We start from the raw sequence: 26167 nt of genomic DNA, 5'->3' as shown, positions 1-26167 counted from the left end.
GAATTGAATAATTGAAGAGTTAGGTTCGGAGGCCAACTTCCCCTTAATTAGTCTGTCTCCTGCCTGCTCAACAATTATTCACTTATGCATTTTTATAAATTTTTAGGATTAAAAAATTTATTGGAATTATATATTCATAGATTTTGATACTTGCACTTGATTTACATATGCTCTCAGAATTTAAATGATATTGTAGATTAGTTCACAGCAATAATTTATTTGTAATTCAATTTCATTTAAAATTTAATTAACTTTAAATTTGCTTTTTACGAATAGAGAATGTTTGTTAAATTCAAATATATATATACGTTTGGTGCGGCCGATTGCAACCAAAAAGGGAGGTGCACAACTACATGTTATAGCAGTCCTATATGCAAAATTTCAACGTTCTGAGGCTACTCGTTTTTGAGTTATGCGAAATGCTTACATACATACGTACGTACAGACGCCGTGAAAAAATCTCTTCCGAATCTATTTTAAATCAATTTTATAATTAGTTTGGGGGAAAAGAGTCCTTTATTCTTATTTTATTATTAGAGTAAGCAAGTCATAATTGTCCTTACTTGCAGATGTTACGCAAAAACATGGTTAAATTGCATTCGATAGCAGTCAAAATGGGTATTTGCTTTGAAATATGGTAACCGAAATTGTTGGTGATTACAATACTACCTTTACTTTGTATAAAGAAGTAAAAAGAAAAATTCATTATAACACAAATTCGTTTGGATATTTTTATTCTGGGGTATCATTTTGATTATTATAAATTGTAAGGTTTGTCCTAAGTTTTTAACAAGTTATTTTAAGTTAAAGTTACTTTCCTGTCCATCCTAATTTCAGCTTACAATTTTCTACCAGAAAGTGTTTTTAGAATCGCGTTTAATACAAATGAATAAGAGTAGTATTCAAGCTGAGGTTCCACTGACTTCAAGAGTTTCTTACTAACGCGCGTTTGCCTTTCGGCTACGTCTGCTTAAGCTGTTATTACGCTCGGCCGTGAACAGCTTAGTTATGATTATACTGTTCTGAGGCATGTGGTTAAGGCCTTTGATAGCTTCGCCAGCTTATTCGGTATTTAGGAGCCAGCTACATAGAATTTTGATAGCTTCGGCTATAATTCTTTAGTTAAGCATTAGTTAAGTGTTATTTCTTATTATTTTGAGTTCAAGCCCTAGGGCCCAAGGTCCAAGCCCATTTTTCTCAGGGCTTTGCCGTACGCCCTGAGAAAGGGGCCATCTGTTAACTCTTAAGCATTAAAGGGTAATTAACCGTTCTCGAGTTTATGTGTCTCTGTTTCTGAACGTAAGAGATTATTCGCTTAGCAGTTCACTAGGTTCCTCCACACTTAGTTGTTAGATAAAAGGATGGAATACCACAAAATAATATTTTATTTATATAATCTTTCCCTTAAAACGTTCTGTTAAAATCCATGTACTTATTTACGTTTTTCATAAAATACGAAATGGATCCACACTTTTCCGAACAGCATTTTTTTTTTTTTTTTTTTTTTTTTTTTTTTTTTTTTTTTTAGAAAGGGATTCGTTTCTTATATGTCTAATAAAGTACAAGATGCATTCAAAACGTTTATTTACTTACATCTGGCAGCAGTACCTATAGAAGCATGTACCAAATCATGAACTCACATGCAATGAGTTTCTTTGCATTAAAACATTCTAATTCTAACTGAGAATGGTTCATAACATCCGAATGAAAAAATTTGTTAATATATGATCTAACATTTATTTAAAATATTCTGAATTAAATCTACGTCCGTGAAGTTGCAGGTGAATAAACGAAAAGTAGCGCGGCGCAATTATAATATCGCCAACAAACTGAAAAGACTGAATGAACTCCGTTTGTTTACTATGGCAACCCATCTTACGTTCTGACGGCACAAAGGTGAGAATTTAGTTTGATGTTTCTTAAATGTATTTAGCAGATACAAATTGGCATCAGGATGTAAAAAGCTTTTCCTGTAGGGGCAAATTGGAATTTATTCATATTTTTACTCTGTGTTCGAGAATATTATTACTATATGTATGAAAAGACTCGGAGGTAAGTTTTTCACGAAAATAAACCTGATTTGTGTTACCTAAATATTCATATATTTTTATTAAATGGTAGAAAGTTGATTTTAATGTTATTTATAATATTATTTAGTAAAAATATCAACAAAAAATTACATGTATTTCTGCAGTGAAATACTTTTACTAAGGAGTAAATTAAATTATATACTTTATATTTTATTATGCAATATTGAAATTTAGAAAGATTTTTAATCACAAAATGAAATTTTTTCATGGCAAATGAAAATAAAATATTTAATTCTGATAACAGTAGCTCAGTTCACCTTCTTTTCTACTCCTTAGCATTTTGCTGTTCACAGATAGTTGATTTAGAAGCCTGGAATGTAATTTGAGGTGAACGCAAATGTATTTATAAAAATATATCTTTTTTAAATTAAATTAAGATATATTAGTTATATGCCTTTATTTCAAAACTGAGTTAGTTTAGTAACAAATGCTGTAAAATTAAGTACTTTTATCTATTTAATGTTAAATATATAAATTCAGAGCTGATGCTTTTTAATTTCAAATTAATTAAAAGGAAAAGCACGTTGCAAGAAAATAATTTTTATATAAGTTCAGGAAATTTAAACACTGAATATTCAGCTGCATAAGTATATGCATAAGTAATTATTAATTTTATAGCCTTATTATCTCCTCCGTCAAAACATTTTCAACAATTAAATTTTAAAGAAAACGGTAACTTCGGAAGATTTGATGTTAGAAAACGTGGTGTAAGAATTTTTATTTTCCCGAGTTTTTGCCTCATCCGTTATTTGATTCTACTGCATTATCATTTTTTTATAAACATCAATTTAATTAATAGAGTAGTTCACATATTTTTCAGACTTTCGTGCTTTTCCGTTTTATTTACAAATAACAGTTTAAAATTTGTTTGTTTTAAAAGTAGTTATTTAAATTTATTTAAAAAAATAATTCATTCAAAATTAGTCGAATTTTGAATAACGAATTCGAAAGAGATATTCAAATGCAAATATCAAGGATACTGTGGATATTGCGAATACTTTTATCATTAATAAAAAAATTAATATTTTAACAGGACATTAATTTTAACGTCTTGGCATGTTCACTTCGGATTCAGAAACATTAACATATTTTATTAAAGCAAGTCATAATTTACAAATACAGACGATAATTCTTGTGATGTATTTTCATAGAAAACAAAATATTACAGCAAGAAACATTGTCTACTAAAACAACTCAACCAACAACTCTTTTTGAACAAATTATTTTATTGCAAGGACTATTTTGATGATATTTAATTTTCAACAAGCAAGGCTTCAAATGGAGAAGAAATAAAATATTAGAAAAAATTTAGTCTGTGTTTCAATATTTAGAGCGAGATTCATGCAAATGAATTTCAAAAATACAAGTGTCCGAAAGCAAATGGCAGCCATATTAAATATCATTTATGACATTAAAATCATCAGTTTGATATATACAGTGTCTCAAAAATATGACAGCACACTTTCAGCCTCCCAAAATAATGTAAAAATTTTTAATGAAATCATAAAACAGGGTTTTCGTTAAGACAAGCGCTTAATTAACTTTAGTTTTTTAACACTATATACTATATATTTCAAGGAATAAATAATTGAGCTTAATGATTAGTGGGTTTGCTATCCGAGGATATTCTGAGGATAATTTTGTATTTTGTTTTTAGCCCAAGAGAGTATTAGACAAAATGGACTATTAGCCTCGAAAAAGGGATTTTGAGTCAACCACTATAAATGTATCACATTTTAATTTCGCATAACTGTATCACTTTTCAAATTACTGCTACTAGATATTATCTTTATATATTACTTTTAAAGAAATTATATAATGAATCTGCAGGTTATGTATACATTCCTCGCATTGTGAAAAACTGACGGTATGTAGAGCCATCAAATTTTGAATAACGTAGTTCTTCCCCAAAACTGTGCACCTGAAAGCCTGAATTATGAATTTCGAATTTTATTTTTCATATTTTGTAAAAATTTAATGAATTTTTGATTAACAAATGCAACGATTTGAAAGTGAGCAGTTGCAGCACTGCATAAGTAGTTCAGTTCTCCTAGCTATAAATTCTTGAAAGTGAAGCTAATGAACGACTGTTGGTAATTATAAATTCGAACAAAGAACACTAGATGGGATACAACTACGTTATGTTTTTCTTCCATATTAAATCAAAATATTGATAAATTCCTAATTTCTAATTAACTCTGGTATTCTTTTTAATCATTTTTCCTTTTCAATGCCATGGATTCATAGACATAGTCCTCTCCAGCATTTTGAAAAACTAGATCAGAAAATCAGTATCATGTAGGATACTGGAAGTTTCGGTTTCTTTAAAGCCTACCAGGGACCGAGCCGTTAAAGTCGCTAAACACTGGTCGTTCGACGCCGGCTTGAAATCTCGGCTAACGGCCTGGTTGTATAGTTGTTCTCGTAGTTTTGCCAAATGGATACGAGCCGAATTTCCTTAGAAAGTCTTCTACGAAGACGTACCTTCCCTTAAGCAGGTAGCCTTGTGTGCTTTAGGGCAATGAAACAAACCAAATCTTTTTTTTTTTTTTTTGAACTCTTCGCAAAATTAATTCCGGTGCGCCTATGATTCCTTCATATATTTCTCAAACTCGATCATTGAACTTTATCTCTAGGTAACAATGTTGAGTGTTGCAATGCATCTTGAGTTTCCATCTTTGAACAATTTAGTACGCGAGATATCTGGTAATTGTATAATTAAGCTAAGCTTCTAGATATCACAGCCACACCCATTTGTCTCTCTTTATTCCACTGTTTAAGTGATTTCGTCTAATTTTTCTAGTCTTCCAATTTTGTGCAAACAATATTTGGGTATTACTTGTAGTTAAAAATAGCTTAAGAAAAATAGGCGAAAATTACGTATACTTTATTAAGTTGGAAAATCATATCATTAAAAATCTTCGAATATTTCCAAAAAAATAATTCATACTTTATTTGAAGTAAAGTAATGAGCACTATTCAAATATTCATTGACTTGAATTCTTCAATAAATTTTTCTTAATCACCCTATTAAGTCGTTTTTTCCATGATAAATTCTTAGATTAGTCTTAATTTCTATCTGGAAAATGGAAATTCATTGTTGAAAGATAAAACTTTCGAATCTTCCAGAGGTACAGATCATAATTTAATGCGTGTTGATTTAAAATTGCTGGAATAGTAGTCTGATGTTCAGGATATAATCCTTAGATGAGAAGGAAGAAATTCTATATTGGTAAAAAAAAAAAAAAAAAAAAAAAAGAAAAGAAAAGAAAACTTAGGTTTTTTTTTAAAACACTATGAAGAATAAGAATTTTGAATACTAATATAAGGTTATATTTGTTAGTGAAAACAAATTTAGAATTTGTGGTTCGGATGGCAAATTAATAGTATGGAAGAGAGCCAAAAAAGTAGTTCGAAGATAGAATTCAAATTCAAGAGTAAAACATGGTGATTCAGTGCAGCCAGTATCCTTGAGCTCATAGATTATGTTCCTGGATTTATAACAGTTGATTATTCATATTTTAAAGCAAAATTTGAAACCTTCAACCAAAGAAGTAATTTGCAAAGTCATTTTGAATTTTACCAAAACAATCATCTTACACATATTGCTTTGAATGTGAGATTCTGGTTGCCAAACAGTTCCCCAAAACAATAGAGGAACTGCCTAAATCTCTATACTTAAATCCTATTGAAAGTAAATTGGCTAAAATCGGAATATAAAACTCTGTGGGACGTATTTCTTAAAATTTAGTAGCATGAGATATGTTAAGTAAAGCTAAGCGGCCGGAGGATATAGCTAAGTCCGCACAAAAAGATTATATCATTTTCAGAATCTAATATATATCTAAGAAAATATTAAAAATAGTTAATACTTTTATCGATATATTATGCAAATATAAATCAAGTGTTGACCACTTTTATTGGGATTAATTTTCACTGCAGCATTTATTATATTATCCATAATCAGTTTGCACCTGATATTTCCTAAAAACATGCATAAAAGTCTGAAGTACCTAAAAACTTAAATTTTTAATTGAAAAACTTTAAATAATTTTTGTGTTGCAGCAGTTATTTTATAAGGTATTTCTCCCGCTTTCCTAGCGTGCCTTCGTGGTGTAGTGGTTCTACACGCCGAGCCGGAGTTCCAGAGGTCGTGGTTCGATTCCCGGCGAACGCAGTTGCTAATTTTTCATCTCTCCCGCTTTTCCAAATCACCTAATGTTTCTACAAGTGGCGCCCGAACTAAAAGGGTGTTGGATGAGGATTCTCCACACCCAGGATTTGGCGATTGGGTCCCCTGAAAACTTCAGTCGCCCTTTAAAAAAGGGGAGTATATAAGGTATTTCTCCCGTTTTCCTAGCGTGCCTTCGTGTTGTAGTGCACGCTGGGCCGGTATTCGAGAGGTCCGTGGTCCGATTCCCGGGGAAGGCAGTTGCTAGTTTTTCATCTCTCCGACTTTTCCAAATTACCTAATGACTCTACAATTTAACTGCTTTATTTTTCTTGTATTCGGTATTTGTTGGTATCTTTAACTGTCTACTGTATTTGGTATTTGTTTCTATTTTTATTGTATTCGGCATTTGTTTGTATCTAGCTATGATGGATTATTCGAGAAAACTTTTACTCGGCACAGCGTCTTAATCAATTTGTCCAGATAAACAAAGTTTCAAAAGTAATTTAGTTTTTCCTCCTTGATCTTGAAAGAGAATGTTAACGTGATCTAAGAATGTACCTGTGCACATTATTAGAAAATATTCGGGGTTCTAACGAGAGAGAATATGGACATGAGTAAAACGTTGCGTGAAAACAAGATGCGAAGAAAATGGCTCTTGAGATCCTATCATGCATGCAGATATTGAGGTGATAGTATTTTATTTATATCTGATTGCTACCCAAACAGTGGATGACAAATCCTAAATACAGTAAAATCCCTATTTTGTAGTTCCTGTACATAAGTCGAATAATATGCAGAATTTAAAAAACTTCCACATCTGTAGTGTTTCATTTTTTCATTTGTTATGCATGTTATGAATTGTGTTAATACATTTGCCTCCTGCTATGACCTATTTTTTGCATATACGAGTACGAATATAGTAGTTCGGGGAGATGTTGAAAAATTTTTAATCCAGTTTGTGTCGCAAGGTACAACAGCTTTTCTAAATTAAACTACTTTGTCGAATTATTCTGAAACTCATTGTCATGTCAATCAATTTTTCTATGAGGATTTCCAATATAGAATTTGAATTACAATTTTATCATGCTGTTTAATATGTGAAGAAAAGAAGCGCGTTAGATTTTTAATATAAATATATAAAATTGCTTCAGAAATTGCTATAAAACATTTCAGCAAGCTTTTGACAAAAACATTTTTCGCCCAATGATAAATTGTAAGTGCATTAATCTTTCCAAAATGGCAAAATATGAATTAAAGACGATGATCGTTTTAGACGTCCCTCGATCGACATACCCCCCCCCCGTGTCCCAAAAAATTGCAAAATAGCGTGGAATAATCCCGAAAGATCATAGGTAAAATATGGTATTTGGGAAGCTGCTGGATTGTCTTACGCATCCTGTAAGAGTATTTTATCAAATGGAAATGAATATGAAAGAGATCGTTCCACAAGCTTGGCCCAAGGATGCCTACTCCTTGCGGCAATTATTGGCATCTTATGTAACATAATAGTTGTCATTCATTCTTCTTGTCGCCGGATTTAATTGCTTGTGACTTTTCTCTCTTGCCTAAAATAACCGGTCTGTCAAGTTTGAAAGTACTGTCTTTAATTCATAAGTCACGTTACGTTACCTTGTAGAGTCATTATTATTATTATTATTATTATTATTATTATTATTATTATTATTATTATTATTTGAGCACGAGACTTGAAAAGTGTGCCTGCCCGGGACTCGAACCCTGGACCACTCGAACACGCGTCTAGTATGCTTCCAGTTACATCCCGAAGGCATACGGAAAAGAGAGAGAAAATGCTTTATAAACCTAAAATAAAAATTAAATGAAACTGAAAGATCTTAGGAACAAAGTCCAGTAAAAATGAAGACGCTCTAGCCAAAATAAATAAATAAATAAAAATTTTAAAAAAAAAGTTCTAAATGCCTTTTAATTGAAGGAATGAGGAAAAAACTTTTAATGTGTGTTAGTAAATATTAACGAAATTTTGCTAACGGGAGTACTCTTCATGTGAATTCATACCGTTCACTTATGTTACAACCTTATGTAAATAAATATTTTCTACTTTTGTCAGACAAGCAATACCAGAGTTAATATCGTAAGTTTAGAATAAAAGAATTTTTCTACATTTGAAGCGACTACCAATGGTGAAAAAGATCCATTGAAACCTTCCAGTAACAATAACAAAAGTATAACTTATAGATCTCTACATCTAATAAAAGAAAGAGTCTGTCTGTGTGTGTGTCTTTCGTTCGTGCTGCGCGTAAGCTAATAGACCCAGGGCTGCGAAATTTGATACATAGGTGCAGGTAGACTAGAGCCAGTACACCTCAAAGCGATTTTTTTCAAAATTCGAATTAGATTTTTTTAATTTTATCTTTTTTGATGAAATCGCATCATTTTGAATAGTTTAATTCATTTAGAAATGTGGTTTTGGCAACAGTTTTTCATTCAATGCTTTATATACTGGACTGCTGACTGTTGAAAATTAGCACAATAATTCTTTGCAGTTTTTAAAGTTAATGTTTCTCTTGGATTCTGGACGTTTGTTGAGAAAAGGCAACGGGAAGTTGGTTAATTTATTTATTAGGATAATTAATATTTGTATTAAGGGATATTGCTTATTTGATTGTAATTTTTTTATATGTAATACATTTTTATTGAAATTTGTGTCTTTTTAATTATTTATTTAGTTATTTATTTATTTATTTTTTTTTTTTTGATGAAGTTGTTCTGCAAAGTAAAATTCTGTGCAGTTTTTAAATTTAATGTCTGGTGCTCCCTTTAGGCATTTTTCGGGTGCATTTAAAAGCCAGACGAAGACAAGATTAAAGATAATAAAATTATGCGTTAAATAAATAAAACATTTTTAGAATCAGCCTTTAAATTTAATGAAAACGTTTAGACAACAAAATACATTTCTAATTTTTAATCAATCTTAAGTGTTTACACAATGCCAAAGTCAAAATATAATGACACAGTTATGAAATTAAAAAAGGAGAGACAGAGAGAGAGAAAAGAGAAAGAAAAGCGATCTAATTATTCTTCTCCTTGCATGGCAAGGAAAAGTGGCAAACGATGTTATCGAAAGCAGTAACCCTTGAAAACAAGAAAACGATACGGGAGTTCAATAAACCGGGTCATATTTCGCCCACTATTAGAAAATAGATGATTCTTTTATTTGTGGTTGTACAAGCAAACGAAACGTTCTGTAATTGTTTATTTCGTGATAGAAAGCGTTCACATTACATTTCGTAATATGTGCGTTCTAATTTTATTTTTTTAAAAAAGAAAATTTTCATCCCTCCCCAGCTGAATCAAATTTATTCATTTCTTTATTGAACATTTGTGTGCACTTTCTTCTAGTTACAATGTTTTAATAATTCAAAATGCTGACAGTGAATCCTTCTGGAATTTTATTACAGCTCGAGCTAATTATTAAAATTTGATGGGATTTGATTTTTATTTACCATTAAATTTAAATACATTTTTTCAACCTGAGCCGCTATGTTTTTAAGCTTCAGGTTTAGCATCCCCCCCCCCTAAAAAAAAGAAAGAAAGAAATTTGAAAGGGTTCAGATTTTAAAAATCGCTCAAAAGGATTTGTTACGGTTTTTTATGCTCTCGCTGAGCTTGCAGTCCACCAGTCTGCTGTTACTAACTTTTCATTTTGTCTTTTTAGCTGTATTATTAAGGATAATTTTTTTTCTCATTTACACCACATGCAACTAAACAGAAAAATTATAAAAAATTTAAACATAGCAGCATATGTTTAGAATTAATGATGCAGTGTGCTGGCGTAAAATTTTTTCTATTTTTTTCAGCCTTTTTTCAGTTTATTATATCAACGTTCTAATTTCTTAGTAAAATGGCTTGAAAAACATTTTTTCTTAAATTTTTATTTTTGATGTTTTGCACGCTAACCTTATTTATTAAATAACACATTCTTCGCACTAATGCCGCAAAAAATTCAATTAACAGCAAAAATAAGAATATCCAATAAAATATGAAATATACATTTCGAAATTCAGACTTCCAGGATGCACACGGATGCTTCAGTGCACATGTTCGAATGGAGGACTACATTATTCAAAATTTGATGGCTCAAGGTACCGTCATTTTTCCACATTGCGAGGAACATACATGCACATTCTTTGTTATTTCATTTCTTTAAAAATAATATAGGTATACACATACAGGATAATATTTGGTGGCACCAATTTGAAAAAGTGATTCACCGTTTATAGTGGATGACGCAAAATCCCGTTTCGAGACTAAACGCGCATTCGGAATAACACTGTTTTGGGCTAAAAACAAGTGAATTATATGAAATTTATTCCTATTTTATCAACTTTTATAATTTCTGAATATGCAGTTGCTTTGATTATAATAAATTTTGATATAATATAATGCATTTTCTTCAATAATTGAGAATGCCTAACGTTGTTCTTTATCTGAAAAAACATATTTTTCTCGTCACCTCTTTTATCCAAAAACAAGGGACCGATTTGCAATTTTTAATAACGTGTGAGTAAAGTAAACTCGGAGTTTCAACTTGTAAGTGCCAAATATGACATTTATATTGTAATAAATTGAATTTTTCATTTAAAACTTCAACCTTCCTTCAGAAACATATCAAATTTCATTTTGACCATATTTAGGTCATTTTGACCATTTTGATCATTTTAGCGTCCATATTTAAAAACATATTATTTTTTTCTGGCAACAAGCTTTTAATATAGTTTTCACCAATCTGATGACAAGCTCTATATTACTCATTATTACAGCTTATTGGAAACGACAAGCTTAAACCATAGTTTACTATTTGCTGTGACATAAATCTAAGGTCAAAAGTACGATATAGAATATAATTATTATATAAATAAAACATTTTATTTATGAATGTTTTACGATTTTATAAATTAAATTATATTAAATTATTCTGTAAAAAATGGAGAAGTTATAGTTAGTTTTATTAGTTATTAATTTGCAAATAAAAATCGCAAATTTCTATAAATATAAGATAACCATGTTATATTTATAGAAATTTGTGACAGGGGAAGTCATATATGCAGTCTTTACCTGTCCTCACGTAATTTTTGTTCTAAAGATAAAATAAATCTACAGTTATTTATCCACAAAGGTAAAATAGGATATAAAAGGCTATCGGCTAAAAAACATCCATAATTTATATTCTATATTTTCTTCACTCTTAATAACAAAAAATTTGACAGCGTTCTTTCTCCGAAATAGATGTTTTATGCTTTTTATCAAAATTTAGAGAAATTTCGTCTGTTTGATAAAAAATAGGATGGGTGGAATTGAATTCTGCATTTTAAAAATGTTGTCCATAAACTTCTTCCTACTCTTAAAATTAAAGTGATAAGAGCAATAATACTGTTACGAAATGTCTAGATGTAAGATGGCTCCCCCCCCGCAAAAGCAGGTTTAGGGTTTCCATAAAATGGCAAGAGAAGGCAGGGTTGCCATATTTGGCGAGGAATCGCCCATTTGGCGATAAAATTAGCGATATACCATGGACAGATGGAGGACCTTCTGGAACGAATTCTTACCAGTTTAGCCCAGAATGTTTTCGAACACAAGCCAAAAGCTATATCAACGCTCTTGGTACGGTACGCGGAGAGTCAGTTAGTGTCTCGAGTTAGTCAGTCCGTACGGAGTCGATCGAGTTGACAGCCGGGCAGCGAGTGCCGAGTGGGTCGTCGAGTGCACCGAAAGAGTCTCTTATAATGTATCGTCGAGAGAGTGTGCTGAGCTTCGGGAACGACTGAATCGAAGAGTCGGAAGCCGTACTTTAGTGTATCGTCGAGTTCATCGCGAGTTGTAGCGTGGAGAGTCTCAAGAGTACGTGGAGTTCCGAGAACGAGAGCTGTACTCTGGTGCTTTGCAGTGAAGCTGTCTCTGCCGTTATAGCCTGATAGTGTGAAGGATGTGTTGCTGATTGCGTCAGCGTGTTTGCAGTATATCTTCGACTGTAAAACGTGATTTTGAAGCTGTCTTGATTAATATTGGCTAAATAAAGTGTATTTCGATACTTCATCAAGTGCCGTCGTTATTCACTCCAAATTCACTTCAGACCAGGACGATGGGAGAGGCCCAGGAACTTCCTGAAGGCTGGATAACTTTACTTTCTTCCATGTCCTTTTAGAAGTTTTCTTACCTCTTCCAGCTTAGCAATTGGTAGACGTCGTGGATATACCTTGATTGGCGGATGATCTCCTGTATCAATTTTATGCTGAGCTATATTGTTTCGACCTACGTCAGAAGATGTGCAGGAGAAAATTTCTTGAATAAAACATTCGGCAGCACTCCTCTCTTCATGGCTTAGATGTGCATTCTGCAATAACTTCGATATTAGACTCTCCGAAGGCACAGACTGTGGAGGACTACTGGTTCGTTTAACGCAGGTCACTGGAGTATATGTTGCAAACACTTCGCCTTATAACTTAACGCTTGCAACTACCACCGGAATGACGGTTCTCGATAGGTCGACGTGTACCGAGGCTACTAGTACTCTTTTTGGGCTGTTACAGTTCTTAGGTTTCATCATGCCGTAACGGAAATTTCTATTTTCAACTATAGATGAAGGTAGTCAAAATTCTGTTCTTGTTGGCACAGTGATATCGTCTTGAGCTTTCATTTGGTAGACGGATTCAACTTCTTCATCCTTAATTCCAAACAGGGTATGCCTTCAGTAGCAGAATGCAATTCTTTCTTTTTTCAAATCCAAAGAAAAATTTTATTTTCTCAGAAAGGTCTAATCCGAGTATGCAGTGATCTATAATATTTGCCACATATGCCGTGTGATTGTACGCGGCGCTTCCAAACGTGATGTTAACGTTTAATTTTCCATCGTTGTCAATTTTATCCCTGGACACAATCGAAAGGGTAACCCAAGACGGCGTTCAGAGGAGTTTACCTGCCACTTGTTGACCCTAATCTTTACAGATGATGGTAGCTTTGGCTCCTGTATATTACAGAGAACTCCACTTACATGTCCATTACTGCCGCCACTCATTCCAGAAACCTGAAGCGCTTTAAAATGGGGCTTCTCGATATCTGGCAAAATCCGCTCCACGAGATATTTCTTGCCTCTTTGATGAAAAACGGTCTTAGCTTCCATGCCTTGGGGTGTTCTCAAGTTCCGTCGCACACAGCCTTCACCACCGCAGTTTCAGCACTTTAGGGTGGATTTGTTGTCACCCCTCTGCAGCCTCAAGGCATTACTTCCCTGATGAAATTGTCCACAGGAGCAGCCAGTTGATCCACTGACTCCTGGACATGAGCAGCGTTGATTGGGTAAAAGGTAAACCCTTTGAGGAGGCCTCCGTCCTAAGGACAAACCAAGCGGAGTAATGCTAACTCAGAGGAAAATTTGAGAAAACCTGGCCGAGCGGACATTCGTAACTTAGACTGAGGTAACGATTGTCTCTTAAGTACCGTAGACGTCTTGCATAGTCATGCTGCGTACAATTCGCTGATGCATGTTCCTTATAATAAAAATGCGCTGCCTAGAGGACGAAGTTACATTACATAACACTGCACTTACATTGCATTTAAATTATGCAGATGATAAAACAGTACAGAATACGATGTATTACATTACATGAGGATACAGTGCGGTATACAATACATTGATTAGTATGCAGTTTACATTCCATTTAAAATATGCAAATAAGAAACAATACAGTAAATAAATAATGCAGTAAATAATATAATAAATTAAATTGCTTGAGTATACCGTGCGATATACGATACATTAATATTGTATATCGCACCGTATACTCAAGCAATGTAATGTTGTCCCGCATCTCTTCTCTGAAAGAAGAAAGGCCTGCTACTATCTTAATTGCTCATTTATTGCTCTTATCACCGGTATTCCATCCTACTTCTAACACCAAAAATTATTGTATGCGTACAGGTTCGTAATGCGTTGAATACACCAGAACCGATGATAGCTTGACAAAATTAATTTTCACAAAAAGAATACTATAGTTCCAGAACTTTCCATAAAAGTACTGCGTAATAGCATAACGGTTTAATAACGTCTGATCATTGTGCATTATTCTTAGGACTAATTGCACAAAAATATCCACAAAGGCACGCTGGTATTTTCCTAGAACTTTGGACTCTCCACATTTACTATGACTATGGACTCATTTAGTAATTCAAACACGAAGGCATATTATTGTCAAAAGTAATTCGCCCTACGAATAATCGTAGCATTCCTATGCAAGGTCCGCATTATCCAAAGTGCCCTTGATTTCGACAAGATGTGGTTCTTGCAAGATGGAGCTCGACCTCATCGAACCAAAAGAACACTTTCTTGTTTCGATGGGGTGATGTCCTGAAGGAGCACTTTAGGGGCCGCATTCTGGCTCTGGGGCCACTGGAATGGGACTCTCTTGGCCACCATATTCTCCAGATCTGAACACGTGTGACTCATTTTTGTGAGGCTATATTAAAGATAATGTGCACAGAAATAACCCCAAATCCATCGTTGAGCTGAAAACTGCCATTCAGGAGGTCATCGACAACATTGGTGTTCCGAAACTTCAGCGGGTCATGCAGAACTTTTTTATTCGTCTGTGCCACGTCATAGCCAAAAATGGCAGGCATATATTGGACATGTCATAAACTAAATTCGAATATCGGTAGTGACGTTTAGATGTTGATTAAAGTTTGTGCACTCAGTAGTTTTTAAATAACTTACGTTTTATTTCATATAGTTCAATAATTGTCATCCTATATATAATTGCGCACTTCCTCTTCGACTTACAAGACTAACAGTTACAGGTGTTAGCCTCGTTCGGACTCTTTCGATGTGCTTCGACGTACACCTACCATGCTACCCGTATTGTTAAAAACTGTGCTTATGTGTTTATTCATCTACTGAACTATTAGGAACTTTTATGTGATAGAAAATCGACACTGCATTATTCCGAGGTAGCTATTACACGCGGGCACCCATTACAGCAAACCATTCATGTTTGCCCGATCCGACAAAAACCTCTACCACCCACCGTGAAAGTTTAAATTGCTCAATAGTGGGTGGTATGGACCAGGTTGACTATCCCTGCATTATACTATTAGATGCTACAATTTCGCATATAATTTCATTGAAATTATTTACATACATGCAAAATTTCTTAACACTATACTTATATATGGGGAAGCTTTATCTCGTTATGAAAAAACAAAAATGCAAGAAATTTTGACTCCCATGCGACAAAAGTTGATCGCGATATTTAGTGTCAAAATTTGCCATTTTTGATGTAGTTTTCAATTTACGGATTTGAGGAATCGGTTAATTAAGTTAGAATAATTCGCGGAAATAAGTTTAAATGAGTGCCGCCAAAACGAGACAGTGGTTAATGACTCTGAATACCGTTCCGAAGGGCTCGCTTTTGAATCCCAGAGAAGGCATGGATGTCTGTAAATGTAACGTGTTTTCGCGGCATGGGGGCACTCTAAATATAAAATGAGCAGAAAATCCTTCCGTGTGGATTGGCGGAAGATCCTCGGAACAAGCCCCTGGGGTGCTCTCCCTCAAAACTGGTCAAAATCGTACTGCCAACTATATGGTGCCCGAGTTGAAGTCTTATAGTCCTGGCCGCGAAGAATTTCGTGGGATTGTTCTGATGTCAGACAAGTGAGATCTGATTACAGCTCTTGATGGAAATAGCACTACAGTTCGAGACAGAAGAAAAGTCACAAACTCTGAGCTCAAAAAACTAATCCAGAGGAGAAATTTTCTAAGAAGAGAGTGGCAGAGGTCCAGATTTCCTGCAGATAAGACATTGCGAAATCAATTAAACCACCAGGTCAGGTCTCTCACACGCCAACATACACAACACGACTGAGCCACCTACCTCTCCTCCCTTTCAGCTGAGAAAAGCTCAGTATGGAAGGCCACTGCCAAATTAAAGAGATACTAGCCTAACATTCCGCCCTTAAACGGCCTATAAGGATTTGCCTACACCGAATTTGAGAAAGATGAGTCGTTAGCAGATCACTATGCTTCTCAGTTTTTTACAAACAAAATATCCCACCTCTCAACAGAACACATGGTCACTCGCACGCTAACACAATACCTTACAAGCCCACGCACAAACATTCCTCTTGTCAAACCATCGGAGGTCTACGGCTATATCGAAACACTCCAGATCAAGAAGAATCCAGGCCTAGATAGAATCTCAAATAAAATTATCAAGAATATGGGCATTCTTATGCTCCTGAAACTGGTTGTTATCATCAACGCCATGTTCCGCATGGGATACTTTCTAACGCCATGGAAAACTGCAGTTATCAGCCCGATACCAAAGCCTGGCAAATTTCCATCAGACCATCTTCATATAGACCAATCAGCCTGCTATCATCACTGAGTAAAGTTTCTGAATATGTTATATTACAGAGAATCCTGAAGTGTACTGAGCAAAATAACATCATCATCCCGGAACAGTATGGGTTCCGGAAAAAACACTCTACGGTGCACCAATTTTGCAGGGTAACAGAAATGATATCCCAAGGGCTTCAAGACCGCCAGATTATACATGCCATCTTTCTCGATGTAGCCAAAGCCTTCGACCCTGTCTGGCTTGAAGGCCTCATGCACAAATTTATCACTCTGTGCTTCCCAGAGTACATCACACATTCATATTTAAAGGATCGACACTTTACCGTTTGTGTGAGCAAATCATTCTCTACTCCACGGATTATCAAGGCTGGAATCTCGTAAGGAAGCCTCCCTGGGCCCGTATACTATAATATATACACAAACGATATACCACAAACACCACACACCACCCTGGCTATGTACGCCGACGACACGGCAATTCTATAAAAAAAAATGCATCTCAAAGTTCAGTCATACAAACATTACAAAATCACATCCATGCATTAGAGTCCTGGCTGACTGATTGGAAAGTAAAAACGAATGTTGAAAAGTCTGAGGCAGTGCTATTCACTAGAAGAAACTTGGATGAAGAAACATGTGTCTTCATGTATGATACCCTCATCCAGTTGACTAAGCAGGCCCGATACCTTGGTGCTACTTTGGATTGGCTACTCACATAGTCCCCACACATTACACATTTTATAGCTAAGTTCCATGTACGTAAACGAACACTTGCCCCTTTAATTGAACGGAACTCTGTTCTATCTATTGATAATAAATTACTCATTTACAAGACCCTTTTGCGTCCCATTCTCACTTGTGCCTGCCCTGTTTGAGGATACACCAGTAAAACTAATCTTACGAAACTGCAAGTTGAACAAAATGTTGTACCCAGGCAAGCGGTGAATTTTCGCTGGTTTATCAGAAACTCGCAATTCACCGTGAGCTTGATAGCCCTGAAATACATATTTATATCGCTAAATTAGAAGAAAAACTTTTCGAAAAAATTCCTTGTTCGAAATTGCACCATTCCAGTACTGTACTATGATTACGAATCCGGTGTTAATCGTAAGAGACCACTAGCGGTCCTTAGGCACCTAGATAACTAAGTTTTGTACAAATATATTTACCATCTAAAATATCATTATTCCTTATGCATAATACTTTAATGTATTGCTTTTCTTATGTACGCCCTTAGTTGTATGTAAATATTAAGTAAATTTCGTGTAACTATAGTGTATATACTCCCACTACTTGTTCATATGCTTGAGTGTGTCAGGACTAATTCTGCAATATAAGGCATTTTATTTTATATCGCTATAATTACCATGTAACCGCTTCTTACTGTTTATTTGCTTGCGCACTTACCTTCGTCTTAGGACTGCGCCGCAGGCGTGTGTCGTTCGGACTCTCTTCACGTGGTTTACCGTGCTATAGACTGTTACCCGAGGACTTTTATTCTGATATTTTTGTTTTCATCTATTCGGAGCATTCAAGGATTCGAAAATCGTCAGACAATTACGCCGGGTTAGCGAACATACGCGGGTACACAATCTGCGAACCTTTTCGAGTTTGCCTGAGCCGACAAGTGAGATTAGTCACAACAACAAGTTTAAATGATGTGCAGAAACAAATGTGTATAATTTAATATTCCGTACAAGTAAGTAATGCGGTGTCCACATCAGAATTTTTTTAATTAATCGAAATGTTTTTATGGTACTGAGAAGTGGGAAGTAACTTCAGCTGCAGAATTAAAAACTGCTATGAAATTAAATTCAGAAAAGTCTAAAGATTGCACATTTGTCATAAAATATATCAAAATTATTTAACTCAAAAATTTACACGAATTTAAAACTCTCTCATTTTGGTTTTTACGTATAAATGAGGGAAAAAATCATCATCAAATGCTTTTATATATATATATATATATATAACAAGCAAGGTAGTTAGTACAATACTGTATGACCAATTTGGTCCAGATAACATTTTGCGCAATATGCTGCAAAATAAGTAAATTAGAAATTGTAGTAAGCTCGCCTAAAAGTTACCAGGAGCTGTGGCTCCAAAACGTTCAACACATTTTAAAAAACAATGTCATTGAAGGGTGAGAAATATGCTACACGAGAAAAGAAAAAAACACAGTAAAATACTTAGCGTTGGAAACTAGTAATGGCAAAAAATACAGTAAAATACCTATGGATGTGCCACTTGAAAAATTAATACATATGAAAATCAAACCAAGTAACAAGTTAAAACATAAACAAAATCAGATAAAAATAGAAAGCGGAAAATGGTAAATTAGCTGAACTCGACGTCCAAACTGGCTTTTCAAGGGAAATATCTGATTGAACGTCGAATCAAGCTAACTCCATTACGCATTTCGCCAAAACAGACAATTGAAACTTTTTCGCTACAAAAAATTTATTTAGACAAAGTGTCTTGGAAAATTTATTAGTCTCAATTCTCTGTTCCAATTTCCCGACGCGTCCGCACAAAATGACACATTAAGGTGTTAAAATATGTAAAAACTATTCCGATTACATCTAAAATCAAGACAAAAATAAAAATAAAAATAAAAATAAATAGTGGTCTGCTATTAGTCCTAAATATACAAAAACATACGGGCTGGGCCTGCAAGCTTAAAGATTTATACTTTTATAGATTTTAGAAATCTGTAATTAAATTTAAATGAAAATGAAAACTAACACAGTGTGTCTTGCTAAGACCAACAAAAAAGTTGTAACAAAAGAAACAGGAAAAACTGACCTGTGGCGATGCAGAGCTCTCCCTCTTAAAACTAAGTTGAAAAGGGGTTGTAATTCCCTTCTGTGTACTTCAGTCGTGTGACGTAAGTAGGGGGGAGCGATGTCCTTTGGGCTTCAGCCAAATACGAAAAGATTGTCCGTTAGCTGTAACTCGTCTCTAATATATGTATAAAAGAACTCACATCGCAGAGAAATATATATGCAATAATTTTACTGTAATATTTTATTTTATTTATTTACTTTGCGGGAAGAGGTAATCAAGTCTTGTTTCAAGATAAACATAAATATTAAAATTCAATTTTGCATACCTTTCTGCTATAATACTCTAAATTGCGCACTTAATATGCAGTACTGAAGACGCTTCCTTTCGCAAATCAATTTCAAACTTTTAATTGATGAATTTAATTTGCAATATGCTGCCCAAATGGGATAGTTGTTGGCGATGCTAATTACCGTACCGAAGAGCCTGGGTTCGGATCCCGGAGAAGGCATGGATGTTTGCAAATGTATAGTTTTTGTGCTGCATGGGGGCACTCTAAATATGCGGTGAGCCGAAAAGTCCTCTCAAGAAGTTGATGGTAGAGGAAAAGGGGTGGAAGACTCTCGAACCCGTCCCCCCCTCGGGGTGCTCTCCATCAAAATTGGGGGCGGAACTGGGCAAAATCGTACTGTTAATTTTTATCGTACCGTTAATTTGTATGTACTGTAATTGGTATGGCTCATACCAACGACAGGCACAATCTTGACCCCTTGCCTATGGTGAATTTCCTGGGCTTGCTCAGATTTCAGAGACATGCTCTGATGTTACTCTCGATCAGGTGGGGTAAGTCATAATAACAACAACTTTTAATACAGAATGCAATATTTGTCCTTCTCATGCCATTATATCGACAGAATAAAGCCGGAATCATAGACCTGCAACATTGCCATTTTGAGAAGTATCTAAAAGCTCGATACACCTTTGGTTTTTGTGATAAAAATATCATTCAGCATTTCTATATATTCTTTTATATATGCATATGTTTCAGAATATGTTCAAAGGATATGTTTCTATAGCTTTTCGCACAATGAAAAAGTTCCCAAAATAACTGGTAAATGCACTTAAAAAAAAGGAAAAAAGTGATTCGTTCCTTTCGTACTAAAAAGCATTATGCAAGAGATATCACTTATTATATTACTCTTTCTAATTAGATTAACTGATAATTATTATGAATCATTCTTTTAATCAATACGAATGATTTCTTCCCGATTCATTTGATATGAAACAGAAACAATATGTTTGAATGTTTTATACTCTTGTATCTTATTTAATTTCAAGCTTTTGCCTGTTGTGCCTACTTCTAAAATTCGTTTATTTATTTTTTTCCCCAGATCATAGGGGATGATGGCAGCGCAGGTGAAATCATTCATATTTTTAATGGCCTTATTACTTCTTCTGTGTACATGTTTCTGTTCTGAATCATCACGTTCGAAACGCCAAAAGAGAGGTATAATGAAAATGATGATGCATATCATGTGGGATCCTGTTCGTTTGATTCGATATTGGTATGCTTATGATGTAACAAAAGAAATCGCAAAAAGCTGGAGAAAAATCATTCCAACCATTATGCTATTGCCTATCAGCTCTCATTTGCCAGCATCATCTGGTATCGCAAAATATGTTCATCCTACGACAGGTGTCAAGAATACTGACTATCATAAAGGTATAAAGACATTTCAATATCCTAATGTGCCTCTTGGAGGTGAATCATATTTGGGCCACTCATTTTCAGATCATTACTTCCACAGGATGGTGCAACAATCAGAACAAGACTCAAAACATCTTGCTGCACCACCAAAAAACGTACATGGATTTCACCAGAAACAAATGATCCTATATGGACCACCTACAGTTTACCGAAAGCATGTAAATGGTGGAACAGATGATGATGCTAAAAAATTTATGTATTTATCTTCGGGAGGATATGAGGAGAATAAAAGTGCTGAACAAACAATAATACAGCATGTCCCCCATTCGATTCAAGATGACTCTAGTAATAAGTTACATTTCCCTAAACCTACTAGCAAGAAAAGTCCAATGCGTGATGTTATAATAAAACCTGTACCAATTCCATACGAAGTAGCTGAAAGATTATTTGTAAATCCAATGTCTTCATCAGAAATTAAAGACCACAATGTTGGTTTTCAAAGTAGTGTCGACCATAAGGATACAACAAGCAATCGTTTTAATCACGTTCGGAAGGGAAGTAATGCTAGAGATCAAAATGTTCATTTTGTTGGACATCAAGAGTTTTCTGTTTCAAATTCTGCAAAACAAAATCATTTACAACTATCTTCTGATAGTCTTTCATATGTTATCGATGATCAACATCAGCAACACGATTCGAATGCAGAACAAGAACCACAAGAGGTACATATCATTCTACATCCAATTCCAGTAAGCAATTTTAATCCTATTCACGCCACATACGGTAGTCATATTCCATTTAACATGCACTCAAATCAGTCTGTTGATGAAAATATCCATCACATTCCTATTTTAATAAAAGCAGCAGATGTCCATTTGAATCCCCTTACTTCTCATGAAGAGAGTTCTATATCTATAGAAAATAGAAAAGAGCTGGACACAGCCAATAAGGCTGATACCGTTAACTCTATTATACTTCTAAATAAAAACGGAAGTAACGCTAATACAGAAAATTCAAACACATCTTCAGAAACAGATTCTAAGCATTCACCTCAAGTCACTTGGATATCAATGCAAAATGCAAAGCCTACCAAGTATAAGGATAAGAATTTTGATTTGAATTCAGATGGAACATCCATAAGAATTAGTTCATTGCAAAAAAACGACTACAGTAATAACTATGATCTTCATAATCAGAATCTAAAATTAGAAAATCCCAAATCTCTTCACAGGGTTCCATACCCACTTCAAATAAATGGTCACAATATCGATCTTGAACAGCTGCGAGAAGATCTGAAACACGGAACTCCGGTTCTGATTCCTTTCAATAGAAATGGTTTTACTTCTGACACACAGAAGAAAATCATATCTGATGAAAATCAGACTGAAAAGAGTCAAGAATCCCATTTTAGTGTTGATGCTATAAAATCATCAGAAGGAATTCTGCCAAATGGACAAAAGCCTAGACAAGAAGAAAAAATATTACACAAATTACCTTCTAGTACTGAGCAGTTTAATGGAAGTACTTCATCACAAAAGTTAATGCTGTTTCTTACAAAGAAAAAAATAGATTAAATTATTTCAACACATACTTTGTTAAATATTAAAATACTTATTTATTTATTATCTGGTTTATTTGATTATGGCAAAGAACTTAAGGGGTTATCTGTTTAAGAATGCTTTCATGGAAGACTTTCCAAGGCTATACATGGGAAAAGCCCTGAAAGTGCCCATGCAGCCGGCCGGTTCGCCAGGTCTGGAACACCAGAATGAATTATCAGTGTTTGGCGATTTTAAGGCTTGTCCGCTGGTGGGTCCCATTTATTTATTAGTCTATAATATACGAATGGTGTTTAGCGAAGTTCACATCTAAATAATTAAAAGAGACAATTTTCATCCAAGCTTAAAGTCAGTAGACAAACTTGGTTAGGTCTTTTTCTTTCTCAGATGTCATTCACTCACAGAAGTGAAAGAAATTAGGAGAAATTAAGACAAAGATCTTTTTGAGCAGATTAGATGTCAGTTACGTCACACAAGGGCAAACTTCGTAGCAAAGTAACCTTGTCCATGCTCACGTGTTTGGACTAGGAAATGATTCGTCTTTGGATTATTTTTATTTGCTGTACTAAGACAGACTATACAAATAGCTTTATACAATACTCCAAACATTCAGTACAAACTTGATAGAACCAAAGACAAAAATACAAGCTGAACACAAGGAAACACACACACACAGTGCATTTTTTCTCAGTAATTACTTGCAACATATTACGGCTTAAATAAAGACTATCTTGTCTTAACAAGCTAAATTCGTAAACGACATTTTACTGATTCTTATTAATATGACACTTAGAGAAAGCAATTGAAAACACCTATATTACTATTCTGTCTACTTAGTGTTTTAGCTGTGAAGCTAAAAGCAAAGGAAAATTGATACCTGTAACTTTTGTAAGGAATCTATACCTTTGTCAAAAGCCCACAATCTCATGTTTAAAAATAAAATATTTATTTATTTTTATGCTACTTTTGAAGAAGTTCGAATCGTCTGAAATTTATATATTTTGGTAAATTTAGCATAAGGCTATTCAATATTTTAAGACTAAATCAAGACAAAGCATTTTGTGAAGCAAATTATAACATAATTAAAAATCATATGTCAAAGTAATCATTGGTATGGAGATTTTAGACAACTATTAGTTATTTTAAAAAAAAGCATTTAAATAAATGCATTTAATAAGACCTTTATTTAAACTCGCATGAAACTGTACGCTAGTTATTGTATGAAATCATTCGAGTACATATTTCTATCTCTTAAAAATTACTTAGCAAGTACAACTACATAAGAATTAAACAATTATATATTTTTTTATATTTCCAGTTCATATCATTTTCTTGTTTTGTTTATACAGTACAAAGTCCGAAATCCGGATTGGTCGGAACTTTGGCGATTCCGGATAACAGATCATCAATTTAAATCTGGTAAGATGGCATGCAGAAATTATACAATTAAAATATGAAATCGTAATTTATGAAATAAAGAACAATTATAATCTAAGGGGTAACAAAATTTACAAAAAAAAAAAAAAAAAAAAAACTTAATATTTATTTGTTTACTTTATTAAACATTTCTTTCAATGTAAGTTGTTTAAGATGCTTCCACAAAAAATTCAAAAGGTTCCTTTTTCTTGTGTCATATACAGTGGACTTTCCAATGCCATACTCCTCACATAATTTTGAGACGGATATGCCTTTATCCATTTTTTGCAGCAATTCCACTTTTTGTTTAATGGACTTCGAAACACGGTTTCACTTTGTAGATCCTTTGGCAACTCCAGAATTGGAAACTCTTTTCGACACAATCGAAAGTTCAAGCTTAGTTTTTATAAAATTGCCGTAATAATAACAGTCTATAAAAAATAATAAGCTGGATCAAATTAGAAGATCAGGGAGCAGCGCAGTCTGCTACATTAATTGAAATGCCTTAGACTTAGTAAAGATAATTTTAGCCTAGCTTAATAGCATCCGTTATACACTATTGGCTGTATATCACAAGATTGGCAACCAAAGCCAAGTTGTTTCGCTAAATTATGTCTTGCTCCTATTGCATACTGACTTGAGCCTGAATTGTATTAGTTATTTACTATACCTACGTTTATTTCTTGCACATGCTTCAAACGAATCCGAGTCCTGAATAAATAAACTCCCATATATACTTAAGGCTTTATCTAACCCATGGAGGCACTCGGTACTGCCTCTATGGGTCCTAAATTCTGCTACTAAATGCTTTCCTAAGTTCTAAATTTTCACCGTGCTTAAATTTTGGATCCCATTGCTTTCCATAAATCATAAAAACTTCTCATCCCTTAATTTTGCCACTCGGTGCTTCCCCAAATTCCAAAAATTTCGTCTTCCCTAAATTCTGCCGACATATCCTGCTGCCGCTTCTGGGTGAATAACATATCAGCTATTCTTAATTAAAATAGCACTAAATGCAATCTTTCGGCCTATGAGTTTCATTAACAAAATCTATTTTTTAGCATATGAAAAGAACTTTTTGTTGAATTTTTCCTCGTCAACATTTCTTACAGCATTTAAAAATCTATAATCATAGCCAACGTTAGCATATAAGGTTGCTATACTCTTGTTATTCAATTACTAATATAAAAAAAGCTTAGACATCACAGCAGATACTCAGCTACAGAGCCACATTATTAATCTCACAAATTTATGCTTACATGATTGTTTTTCCATAACGAGGTATTTTATTTAGTGCCTAAGTGAAATTAAGAATCGGAATGTGAAAATCTACACATGTTTTATTATGGAAGGAAAAATCAAATGCGCATGTGTAAAGCATTTATAATAAAAAAAGAAATGTTTGTGGCTTTGAGGTCCGGATTTTAGATCATTCCGGACGTCCGGATTTCGGACTTTGTACCGTAATTCCTGCATACATGTAAATTCACCACTTTTTCATTCACAAAAAATACTGATATCAAGCATTTGCTTCCCAGAGTTGTAATTTAAGATATCTTTATTAAACACTGTTCAAACCATTATTCTTCAACCAATGTTATATAATACATGTTATTAGAAAATTACATATTCTTGTTAATAGCATTAATGACATATTTATGAAAATGTGAATGAATGATAAATGATATTAGTTAAAACATAAAGATAGCATTCAGACATATATACATTGTGTTCATAAATGTCTTTATGTGGTTTTATTTTTGCAACTGCTGATTATAGACATATATTTCCAGCTGCAAAAATGTTTTAAAAAAGGAAGACATTCATGCTATTGCATTTTTTAAAAGTTAATTTTGTAAAAATAACTAATCTAACTTTTGTAGCAGGAAAATCTCTCCATATTTCTAGAATTCTAAATGTTTATTGTTGAACTTGTGTTTAGTAAAAAGTGAATGTTCTTATGTTAATGTGATAATAAACTGGAGAATTATACAGACTGGTTTCATTGTTGTTTAGTTAAAATATGCCCCATGTAGTCAATCTGTC

The 26167-nt window shown here is 33.9% G+C and overlaps 1 protein-coding gene across 1 annotated transcript; it reads left to right on the top strand.

The window, feature by feature from the left end:
* Positions 1–1898: 1898 nt before the first annotated feature.
* On the top strand, positions 1899–26167 carry LOC118199682 (uncharacterized). Its single transcript, XM_035371588.2, has 2 exons — positions 1899–2052; positions 20830–26167. The coding sequence occupies exon 2, from the start codon at positions 20840–20842 to the stop codon at positions 22718–22720; it is 1881 nt and encodes a 626-aa protein (XP_035227479.1). The 5' UTR covers positions 1899–2052; positions 20830–20839; the 3' UTR covers positions 22721–26167.

Source organism: Stegodyphus dumicola, chromosome 6, assembly GCF_044657685.1.
Source record: "Stegodyphus dumicola isolate Sdum_Otavi_A_Nest chromosome 6, ASM4465768v1".
Classification (NCBI taxonomy): domain Eukaryota; kingdom Metazoa; phylum Arthropoda; class Arachnida; order Araneae; family Eresidae; genus Stegodyphus; species Stegodyphus dumicola.
The sequence above is the reverse complement of the archived record's forward strand: the minus strand, read 5'-3'. Positions and strand labels throughout refer to the sequence as shown.

What these genes read in the sequence shown, in the direction of transcription:
- LOC118199682 (XM_035371588.2), top strand. Translation starts at nt 20,840, where the DNA reads ATGATGGCAGCGCAGGTGAAATCATTCATATTTTTAATGGCCTTATTA.